The sequence below is a fragment of the Nicotiana tomentosiformis genome, chromosome 10 (assembly GCF_000390325.3).
Source record: "Nicotiana tomentosiformis chromosome 10, ASM39032v3, whole genome shotgun sequence".
Classification (NCBI taxonomy): domain Eukaryota; kingdom Viridiplantae; phylum Streptophyta; class Magnoliopsida; order Solanales; family Solanaceae; genus Nicotiana; species Nicotiana tomentosiformis.
This window is the reverse complement of record NC_090821.1, coordinates 16,423,817-16,434,515: the sequence shown is the minus strand read 5'-3', so window position 1 is coordinate 16,434,515 and position 10,699 is coordinate 16,423,817. Positions and strand designations below refer to the sequence as shown.

Sequence of the window (10,699 nt, the reverse complement as noted above, 5' to 3'; positions counted from 1 at the left end):
TATGGGTAGCTCTGGAGGAGGGGGTATCATTAGAGATAACCTGTGATGTTTTATTTTGGCCTATGCTGAGTGCTACGGCCATGAAAGTAACAACATGGCAGAGGCTAAAGCTTTGCTCCATGGCATACAATTGTGTGTTAGTAAAGACCTATCTAGGGTGATTGTGGAATCTGATTCTCAACTGATTATCAACATGATTAATTACAAAATGACGACCCATTGGCATATCCAACACATCATTGATCAGATTGTCCATCTCTTTAGGAGTGGTAATTTTATTTTTGTTCATAGTCACAGAGAAGGCAATATGGCTCCTGACCAGTTAGTTAATTACGAGGAAAACCTGAGAAATTACATTATTATTGATGACGCTTCTTCTTTGCCAGAACTAGTGAAGTTAATTTTAAGGCTTGATCGAGAGGGCATCTTGAATTTCAGAATAAAACCAAAGAAGAATCATTTTGTTATTAATGATGCTAACAATACATAATCCGAACCAATGTATAGTGATATTGACTCTGTGTCTAGCATCCTGTTGCAAAGGTCCCTCTAACTCCTCTGTTATGGAGAATATCTCCCAAAATTATCTCTCTCGCTTCAGTCAGTTTTACATAATAGTGATTAATATCACTCTTCATCTTGTTCAGGAGGCTATGGTCTATATCCTTCTCCTTGTACTAGTTCCTTTTGATAATATGCAGGTTCGGGGTTCAGCCTAAATCCCATCATCCATCGATGGTGGACTTTTGTTAAAAATAAAAATAAAAAAAATAATCTAATAGCATGTTCGACCAATCTTCTAAAATTTGTTTATTTGAAAATTGTGCTTTTTTAAAAGTAATTTTGGAGAGAAGTATTTTGTGTTTGATTAATCAGTTTGAAAAATATTTTTTAGCAACAATTAGTGTTTGACCAAATTTTTAAAAAGTGCTTTTGGGTTCTATTTTTTTTAACGAGGATTATCAAAAGAGCTTCTACTTTTGAGGAAAAACTACATTTTTAACTTTTCAAAAACACTTTAAATGCTGACTATAATGTGATGTTTAATTTAAACTTTAATAAAGTAAGATTATACTTAATCATGCTTGAATAATGTTTGGTTGAAGTTTGAAAAATAGTAAGAATATAAATATTTGGATGTTCACTTGAAAATTTTTAAGTTTCTTTTAGTATAAATCATATTTCATTAAGAATGCTTCTCAAATTAATTTTTCAAATTTCAAATTCTCTTAAAATAATAGATCTAATTGTAAAATAAACAATTACTGATTTGAAAAACAAATTTCAAATATTTGAAATAATACACGTCTAAAGTCTAAACGTTATGTACTGGGAATTTAGGACAGGGAAGCGTTGTGTTTCATTTATCAAAAACCTTCCCCGCTCTCACACCTGCACAAATCAGCTCTCCATTTCAACGAAAAACCTCTGCCCTTTCATCAATCAATGGCAGGACGCAAACGAGGAAGAAAGCCCAAATCAGATCCCCTTTCACCAGCAGCAGACATCCCAACATCAACTTCACCCCACATTGACGACGACGTCGTTTTCTCCGTCAGCAACGTTGAGCTCATCGACCCACCCCCTTCCACTTCCCGTCCCCGCCGTGGTCGGCCCCGCAAAATCCTTAAATTACCCGAAAACTCTAACCCCCAAAATGGAAAAACCCTAAAAAAAGCAACACGACTCGTGATTGATAAACCCAACGGGGTAGGGGTAGGGGTAGCCTCTCTTGAGGGTACTACTGTAAATAATGCGGATGTTGCTAGGGTGGTGCCGGCGATGGATGCTGTAGTGAAGGTGTTTTGCGTTCACACAGAACCGAATTATTCACTCCCGTGGCAGCGGAAGCGACAATACAGTTCGAGCAGTAGTGGATTTGTTATCAAAGGAAGAAGGGTTCTGACAAATGCACACTCTGTGGAGCATTACACGCAGGTTAAGTTGAAGAAGAGAGGGTCTGATACCAAGTATGTTGCCACTGTGCTCGCTATTGGAACTGAATGTGATATTGGTGAGGCTTTTTCTTTTCCATTTGAATCTTAACTATTGTGTTATATGGAAAATTAGAATTCGAATCATATGTTTTTCTTCCTTTGTATGTTATGCATGGAGTTGGGGTGTAACATTGCTGTATATGCTCCATCCGTCCCATTTTGTATGTAATGTTTGATTGAGCTCAAAGTTTAACAAATTAAAGAAGACTCTTGACATGTACCAAAATTATTCCTCTAAATGAGTTGTGATGAGAAACTACATGTTTTTCATTTTCTCCCTCTTTATAAAAGAATGAACTTCTATATCAAGTGGATCTCAGCAAATCATGTTATTGAGGTTAAATGGGGATGCTAAGATTAAATAGTTTTCAAAAGGAGAAATGTATCTTTTTTTTGGCACAGACTGAAAAGGAAAGGTAAGTGTGTTGCATAGAATGGGATTGCCGGAGTATTATACTAGTGATGGTTGAAGAAAATATTAGAGTAATGGTTGAAAAGTTATTTTGACTAACAAATGTTTTGAAGGATACTCTACCCCTATTCATCTTATTTAGATGTCTCTTAAACCTTTTTTGCTGGTGTATACAACAATCAGTAAAACAATTTGAGCAATGTTATGACCCTAGAAAGCATATAGGAAGACCATTGTAGTGGAGCTAACTTATTGCCCCGTGCTTGTAAATTTCAGCATCTGCTGTGGATGCAATGTTAATGAGATCTCATTTTACCTGATTATAAAAAGATAATTTGACTAATAATTTTGTAATTTTAAAGTTATATAAAAATGTTATGGTGTTAAAACATTTGGGAACGTCCAAATTAGGAAGTGTCATACAAATTGAGATGGAGGGAGGTGTTTGTTTTCAGTGGGGCCTAATGATTGTGCTTGAATTATATTACTTGTACCGACCTGAATTAATACTGTATACTGTGCTAGACTTTATCTAGCAGCTTCTGGTAGTAATTCATTCTTGTTAACAGTCTTTGACACTGTTAATTTGGATTTTGTGATGCTGCAGCGTTGCTTACCGTGGATGATGATGAGTTCTGGGAGGGGGTCTCAGCTGTAGAATTTGGGGATTTGCCAGCGCTTCAAGATGCTGTGACAGTAGTAGGTTATCCAATTGGGGGTGACACGATCTCCGTGACCAGTGGTGTTGTTTCACGCATAGAGATATTATCTTATGTTCATGGGTCTACTGAACTTTTGGGCCTCCAGGTATTCATTTTTCACTGATGGAATGTTGGAAAGTTCTTTTTTTATTTGGTGATCCAATTGCTGTGGTATCTGACAAATGTTGTTAGTTTACAGATCGATGCAGCTATAAATTCTGGAAATTCTGGTGGGCCTGCTTTTAATGATAAAGGAAATTGTGTAGGTATCGCATTTCAGTCCCTTAAACATGAAGATGTGGAGAATATTGGTTATGTCATCCCAACACCTGTAATCATGCACTTCATTCAGGACTATGAGAAGAATGGAGCATATACCGGTGAGGCTACTGGAACTTGTAGTTATTCATGACTTTATAAAAAAAAGGACTTATATTGTGCCTGGTGTTTGTCAAGAGTCTTTTGCTCTTGTTAGATACTCGCTCTTGCTGAGATAATTGTGAGATTTAGAAATATCAAGTTTTAGGGAACTCCTTGATTTGTCTTTATAAGATAAATAATATAATATTCTTCATCAAAAGATATATAATATAGTATTGTAGTGAAATGGACCCGATAGAGCGGACTGGATATAAATGATCCATGTAACTAATTTCAGCTGCTTTTGTTGAGGTGTGGTTAATTGATACAGAATATAGGGTCTCTGGGAAATGACTTGTGCCCAATTTTCTTTGATAAAGTTATAATTTTACTACTAATTCTTTTTGCTTATATATATATAAAAAAAACAAAATTAGAGAACCTACATGGTTTGATGTATCTCTACCACCTTTTGTGTACCACTTCTATGCTGGAGTTTTCTTAACTTTATCAATGAATCCATTACTTTATTTGAGAAAAGGAGTAAAGAACCTACTAAAAGATATGGTTTTTTACAAATTACAAATGAGCTATATTAACAGGAACCTCGTGGGGGCCGGTCCACGAAAGCTTCTCATCCGGTAAAAATCATTTTGCACATTTACAAAAAGTCACGTGTTTCTTTCCCTCTAGAGAACCACATGATATCCAAAGGAAATATATTCCATGCTATACAACTTTTTCACATTCTTGATGGTAGCAGGCAGTCGGACATTGACGACACTATTCCAAACAGATTCAATACCTTTCATCACAATTCACAACTGACTAGCAACTTTGCAGTGTAGAAACAAGTGGTCCATGTGTTCCTTTGAGTGTTTGCTCATGGAACACCAGCTAATATATGTTATCTTTTCTTTCCTCAAAATATCAGCTGTAAGAATGGCACAAAGTGCAGGCAGTCTAATGAGAACGTGTACCTTTCCGACAGTTTTGGTAATTCATACTCAGAGGTATGGAACACTGTATCCTCTCTCCTTCATAATACGCAGTGAAGGATTTCACTGCAAATATTCCACTTTCACCTCGCATTCCTTTTCCAAGAGTCCTGATCCGACGGTGTGATGTTCTGTTTGTAAAGAAATTTCATGAGGTGTTTGAACCCTTATATCTCCCAATCTGTAGGTTTATCCTGATTCTCATATAATTTGTTGTATGGACACTGACTAGGCTATGATCTAACTGAGTTTTTTCAGTTGATTTTCTTGGTTTGCTAAGAGGTCAGAATTCTCAAGCTCTTTTTAGTTTTGCTTTAATCTTCATGTTAGTGCTGTGAAGTTTATGCCAATATAGCTGTTAAAATGGTGTCTTCCAAATAACCGACAATTTTGTATTGGTAAATATCCTCTTGTGTTGGTGGATTACTGTTAATTTTATTGCACATCAGAGTTGTTCAAATTGATCTTTTGAAAGGTTTTTTGCCATTTTTATCTTTCTAAGATACTTTTAAATGGTTGACATTATTATTGAATACTGGCACTTGCAGATGCTCATGGATTCATTTGTAGTGCACTTAGTTCCTAGACCTTTTCTCTAGATTTTCTTTTTACTATCTTATTCATGCTGAAATTCCTCCGACATCAGTGTTCAACCTCTGAACATGCAAATGTAAACTTTGCTGATGGGTGACAGAAGTGTCCAATCAAATTTCCCTAGTATTGAATTAAAAGAAAAAGCTAAACGTTATGGAAGAAATATTAGAAGCTACAAGTTTGTAGTCTACTAGTTGTGTTATGTCTTGCATTTCTCGAGTAATTTCAAATATTCAATAAGGTGCATGTGTCTGCGTTTGAGCTACACAAATTTTAAACTTATAATTGACTAGGGGTTCTTTTTATAACCAGAAATTACAGTTTTCTTTATCATCAAAATTCTACCATAACTTCAAAAATTTCCTGAATTGTGGATCTTGTGGGAGATTTTTACACGTCTTCTTGGACAGGAGAGAAATTTAAGATTATATTTAGGTGGGGTCAGAAGTTGCTTAGAAGTTGAACTGATGTTTCCTGAGTGTGCAAATAGTGAGGATTATCTGCTGATCTGCGCATTCAACAAGGCTATGATGCTTTCAAAATGAGTGGCTGAGTGATCTTTTTGGTCTCAGCAAAAGTTGATACAATGAGACATGGTTAAGTCATGTATATTAACTATAAGAAAAATATAAGAAAGAGATGGATAGAATGCATGTCCTAATCTGCTAGCTACTGATGCCATATCAATGTGATACAACAGAATACGTTTGTGCTTGATGCATGAGAGTCAGCTCCTTTTACTTTCTCATGATGTAGCTTGAATTTGTACCTACTTTCGCAAAAGTGGACAAGCGACTATACAGCAATTAATGCCTGTTTGAAAGTTGAATTTTGGTACTGTCTTTTTGGCATATTATCATTATTTTCATTTTGTGCCAGGGTTTCCCATTCTTGGGGTTGAGTGGCAGAAGATGGAAAATCCAGATCTTCGGTTATCAATGGGAATGAAACCTGACCAGAAAGGTGTCCGTATAAGAAGAATTGACCCTACTGCACCAGAGTCTATGTTGTTGATGCCATCCGATGTACTCCTAAGCTTTGACGGGGTTGACATTGCCAATGATGGAACAGGTTGAAATGCTAATTGTGCTTGCTTCCATATGCTCTTTGCAGTTAACTTATCTCACCGTAGCTTAGACATTAAACTTTAGTATTGAAATGCATAAAAATTTTATTTCCTTATCACCCAAAAAAGTTGATCCGCTTGTAATTCCAACCTAAGTCCCTATTTCTGCAAATAATAGGAAAAGCTTGGTTACTGTTTGTTAGATGTACTGTCAGCTTACTGGTAATTCTTATTTTTTTTTCCTGATGTTATGGTTACAATATCATCTCTTCTAAGCGGTAACAACATCCACGTTGACGGTCTAACTAAGCCTGATGTTGTATTAAGGAGCTAAGTTTCTCGGTCACGGGTGCGGATATAGAGATCGGATCCTTTGAGATGTAAAATCTAAGATTCGGGGATACGGATACTAGTACGGATACGGGTGCGTAGATCCAGCTAAAAATAATTCAAAAAAATAAAATATAAAAATATCTCTAAATTATGAGAAATTTTGTGGAATACTTACGTATAGCTTGTAAAGTGTGGATTTCTTTTTTATTCTCAAGTTGTAGATAAGTAAATGATTGATTTCCTAGATAAAGCATGATATGTTCGTTCAAATTTTCCCTAGTTTTGGTTCTGATTTCGGGAATCAAATTGTATCTCGTCTCGAATTTTTCCGTCCGTCGTGGTCAAAGTACCCAAAATTGTTTGACCAGAGCCGGTAGGGATCCATTACCCACACCTATATTAGTGTTGTGTCGACACGGGTGTGGCAACTTAACTGCCATGTCGGAGCAACTTAGTTAAGGAGACCTTCATATTAGATGAGGTATTTAAAGGAGAACTTGTCAGCTTTCATGGTTTTTGTTTGCACTTCTTGGAATGTGTATCAGTTGTACAAATTTGATTTTCAAATGAAGCAGTAAAACCTGACATTTGCAAGTATAATTTATGTTTTCTTTGATATGGTTTCAAATGGTTCAATCAATTTGGAAGAACAGATTTTTTCAGTCGGAGGTGCATGATATTTATTTATCGACTCTTTTTTGATAAGCTTTATGTGCTGACACTCAAATAAAGTTAGATATGTTATCTTTAGGTTTTATCTTCTATCGACAGGTCACATGATTTCCTTTGATTTTTTTCAGTTCCATTTCGGCATGGAGAGCGTATAGGTTTTAGTTATCTTGTATCCCAAAAATATTCCGGCGACAGTGCTGCAGTTAAAGTTCTTCGTCGTAATTCTGAGATATTAAATTTCAAGATCAAACTTGCAACTCAGATGAGGCTTGTTCCAGCTCACAACAAGGGGAGACCTCCATCATATTATATTGTAGCTGGATTTGTTTTTACCACTGTATCTGTTCCATATCTTCGTTCCGAGGTACCCAATTTGCTTTGGCATATATGTCATTGTGCGTAATTCATATCCCTCATTTCCTGTAAAGCTGCACAAATTTCATTCTAAGATCCATGTTCTTATTCTTCTGTATTAATTGTCATGATCAGCGTTTGTGATAAAAATGAGTTTCCTTCAATTTCTTTGCCTGCAACCTTTGGTGTTTAGGTGGCATATTGCCACTTGTAGGGGATAGCACGTGTATAGGGAGGTTTATTGTACCTTGTTGAGTTGGTTTGATGGCATCATGAGTATTCTTGGTGCTATTATCAGAGTTTAGTGACAAGGAAGTAACATTATTACCTTCTAACTATTGGGGGACTGGGATTTCAAACTAGGAGCCAAAAGAAGTTGGGTGATTTATTCCCATCCTCTACTTGCTGGGTAGAATTACCGGTCCTGTGCTGATGGAGGATGGGAGAATGCAGGTACGCGGTGGAATAGTCGAGGTACGCATAAGTTTGTCTGGACACCACTGTTATTTTAAAAAAAATAATCTCTTAAGCTCATAAGTTGAATAATATTTCTGGAAATTTCTTAATTCCAATGGACACCTCTGTTATTTTAAAAAAAATAATCTCTTAAGCTCATAGGTTGAATAATATTTCTGGAAATTCCCTAATTCCAATGGACAGCCCGTCAGAAGCAACCTCAGTAGAAAGCCACTCTTCCAGAGTCTCGTCCATCGTCTGCTTAGGCGAGAGTCCTTATCATATTATTGATTTCCGTTTTTTCATTACTTTTTTTGGCTAATGCATAGATTCTATCTTTACCTTTTACACTGCCAATATACAGAAAACAACATACTTTACATGGTCATTTGAGCCACTTTTTCCAGTGTTGTACTTAATGTTGATGCTTGGGGTGAACAAATTGCCTTATCTTTATTGCAATTGTTCTGTTTTCTAACTCATCCTATGCGCATAACCAGTATGGAAAGGATTACGAGTATGAAGCTCCTGTAAAGCTGTTGGACAAACTCCTGCATGAATTTCGACAATCACCCGACGAACAGATTGTTGTGGTTTCTCAGGTTATTCCTCTGTTTCCAAATTCATCCTTGAGAAGCTGCAGGATTATCATATTGAGAAGGATCTAATAATCTATCTGCTCTTTTGCTTTGTGAAAATTTTAAAGGTGCTTGTTGCTGACATTAACATCGGATATGAGGAAATAGTTAACACTCAGGTTGGTGGCAGATGGCTCTAATCTTGATATCATTGTTTCTTACTTGGGCTGTCAAATTGAGACTTCCACTTACACCATCTTCCTGTCTCGGCTTTCTGGGCATGTTCTAGGTTCTTGCTTTTAACGGTAAGCCTGTGAAAAATTTGAAGAGCTTGGCAAGCATGGTAGAGAACTGCAATGATGAGTTTTTAAAGTTGGATTTGGAATATCAGCAGGTATACTCCTTCTGCTGCTCTAAGTTTTCTGAGAGATCTGTGACAAGGTGCTGTAATCTAGTTTGTTTTGTGCAGGTGGTAGTCCTTCAGACAAAGACAGCAAAATCTGCGACATCAGACATCCTTACCACACATTGTATTCCTTCTGCCATGTCCGAGGATCTCAGGATGTGAATGATTTCAGCAGGGATATATCAAAATTTCTCTTGCCAGCATGACAGTATTCACCTTTTCCTTTTCGTCCACCATCTTTATCTTTTCCTCAGTGTTCTTGGTTTCATAATTGATCTGTACCCAAGCTGGCGATTTTTGGTATGCTTGTATTTCACTACTAATGGATGGTAAATAAACCTGAGTTATTGGTGGTATCTAATAAAAGGGTCGGATATTCTCTCTCTTTTTTGGTTTCTTTTTTCTTTTTCATCGTGGGGAGGGGTCATTTCTCGTTTGGTGCAGTTTGGTATTTGTACTTTTTAAAATTTTCGAATCATCTGCATTTCTCCATTTCTACTTTTAATTTGTCTAACCGTTACACCTTTGTCTCAATTTTTGATGTCTTTGTCATAGCTCTTTCTAGAGGACTGTCACGCGTTGGCTCAGCTAGTGGATTCAAGGATTTTTGGCTTATGCACCCATGTTTGTGCACGGATTGTGATCACATTCTCAGATGGAGCGGGAAAGAGACACATTCCTTTTAATTGTTAAACCAACTTTGTGTTTCGAGACGGGCAGAGCTCTCTTTTGGGTGCTCAAGCAATAGTCGGAGCAGATGATTTCAATGTCAGGCTATAGTATTTCAAGCAGGTAGCTAGTCATCGAAATTATATGCAAAACTGCAGGTTGTATGCTTCCAATCAAGTGATGATCGTAATTTGACTGCCTGAGCTTGTCATGATTTCCATCCTCCTATATATAAGCACACAGAACAGAATATTAATTGCGAGTGTCATTCTTTACATCAGGCTTATTCACCAGCCAAAAAGAATATTATACTAACTTCACCTCTTGGTTTAACTATGTATGATTCTGCGGACAATTACTGCATTTAACAAGAGTGAAGAATAGTTGTAACATAAATCAGTAAACACACAACTTAGCTATAAATTAATTCTGTATTATCTCCAGTTTTGGGCTTATGAACACTTATGGATCTAAAGAAAGTAAAGCACAAACTTTTTAGTCCATGAACGGTGGTAGCAAAATGGATAACAAAAATAGATATCCATATATTATTCATTAAAAAATGGGTTGGATAATGAATTTTTTAAAAACAGGTTAAATATGGATAAGATTCATATTATTCACTTAAAAAATGGATAATCAATGCGTTTAATTTTTATATTTGCAAAGACTCAAATTTGAGCTTTCTAAGTTTTGAAGAATAGGAATTCTCCAAAAGTGATCATATTCAAGAAGTCAAGAATAATATGGATATTCATATTATTTGCTGGTTAATTCGATTTTTTATCCGTATTAAATATGAGTTGAGTCGAATATTTTATCCGTTTTTGCATTACACGTTTCAATCCTTCCATATCTGACCCGACCCGCTCGTTTGCCACTCTCTTATCCATGATCAAGCTGAGGAAGAGCTTCTTGCAGAGGAGACGATTTCTGGTAAACGTCTTCTTACAAATAAGAGGCAAGTAACCTCTTCTTCCTCGTACCACAATGTCGGACTCATACACTAATCAAGGAGGAGATACTTGCTTAAGGTGTTTCTTTTTCTTATTATTTTTTTGTCTTCCCTTGTACCTTTTATCTTTTCGTTAATTTGCTCTTTT

At 36.3% G+C, this 10,699-nt stretch overlaps 1 protein-coding gene across 1 annotated transcript; it reads left to right on the top strand.

The window, feature by feature from the left end:
• The first annotated feature begins 1,332 nt into the window (after positions 1-1,332).
• LOC104103540 (protease Do-like 9) lies at positions 1,333-10,039 on the top strand. Its single transcript, XM_009611456.4, has 10 exons — positions 1,333-2,014; positions 3,017-3,216; positions 3,310-3,490; positions 5,942-6,133; positions 7,262-7,497; positions 8,444-8,545; positions 8,650-8,700; positions 8,811-8,915; positions 8,991-9,135; positions 9,483-10,039. Exons 1-9 carry the CDS (start codon positions 1,447-1,449, stop codon positions 9,087-9,089), a joined length of 1,734 nt encoding a protein of 577 aa, XP_009609751.1. The 5' UTR covers positions 1,333-1,446; the 3' UTR covers positions 9,090-9,135; positions 9,483-10,039.
• Positions 10,040-10,699: the final 660 nt, after the last annotated feature.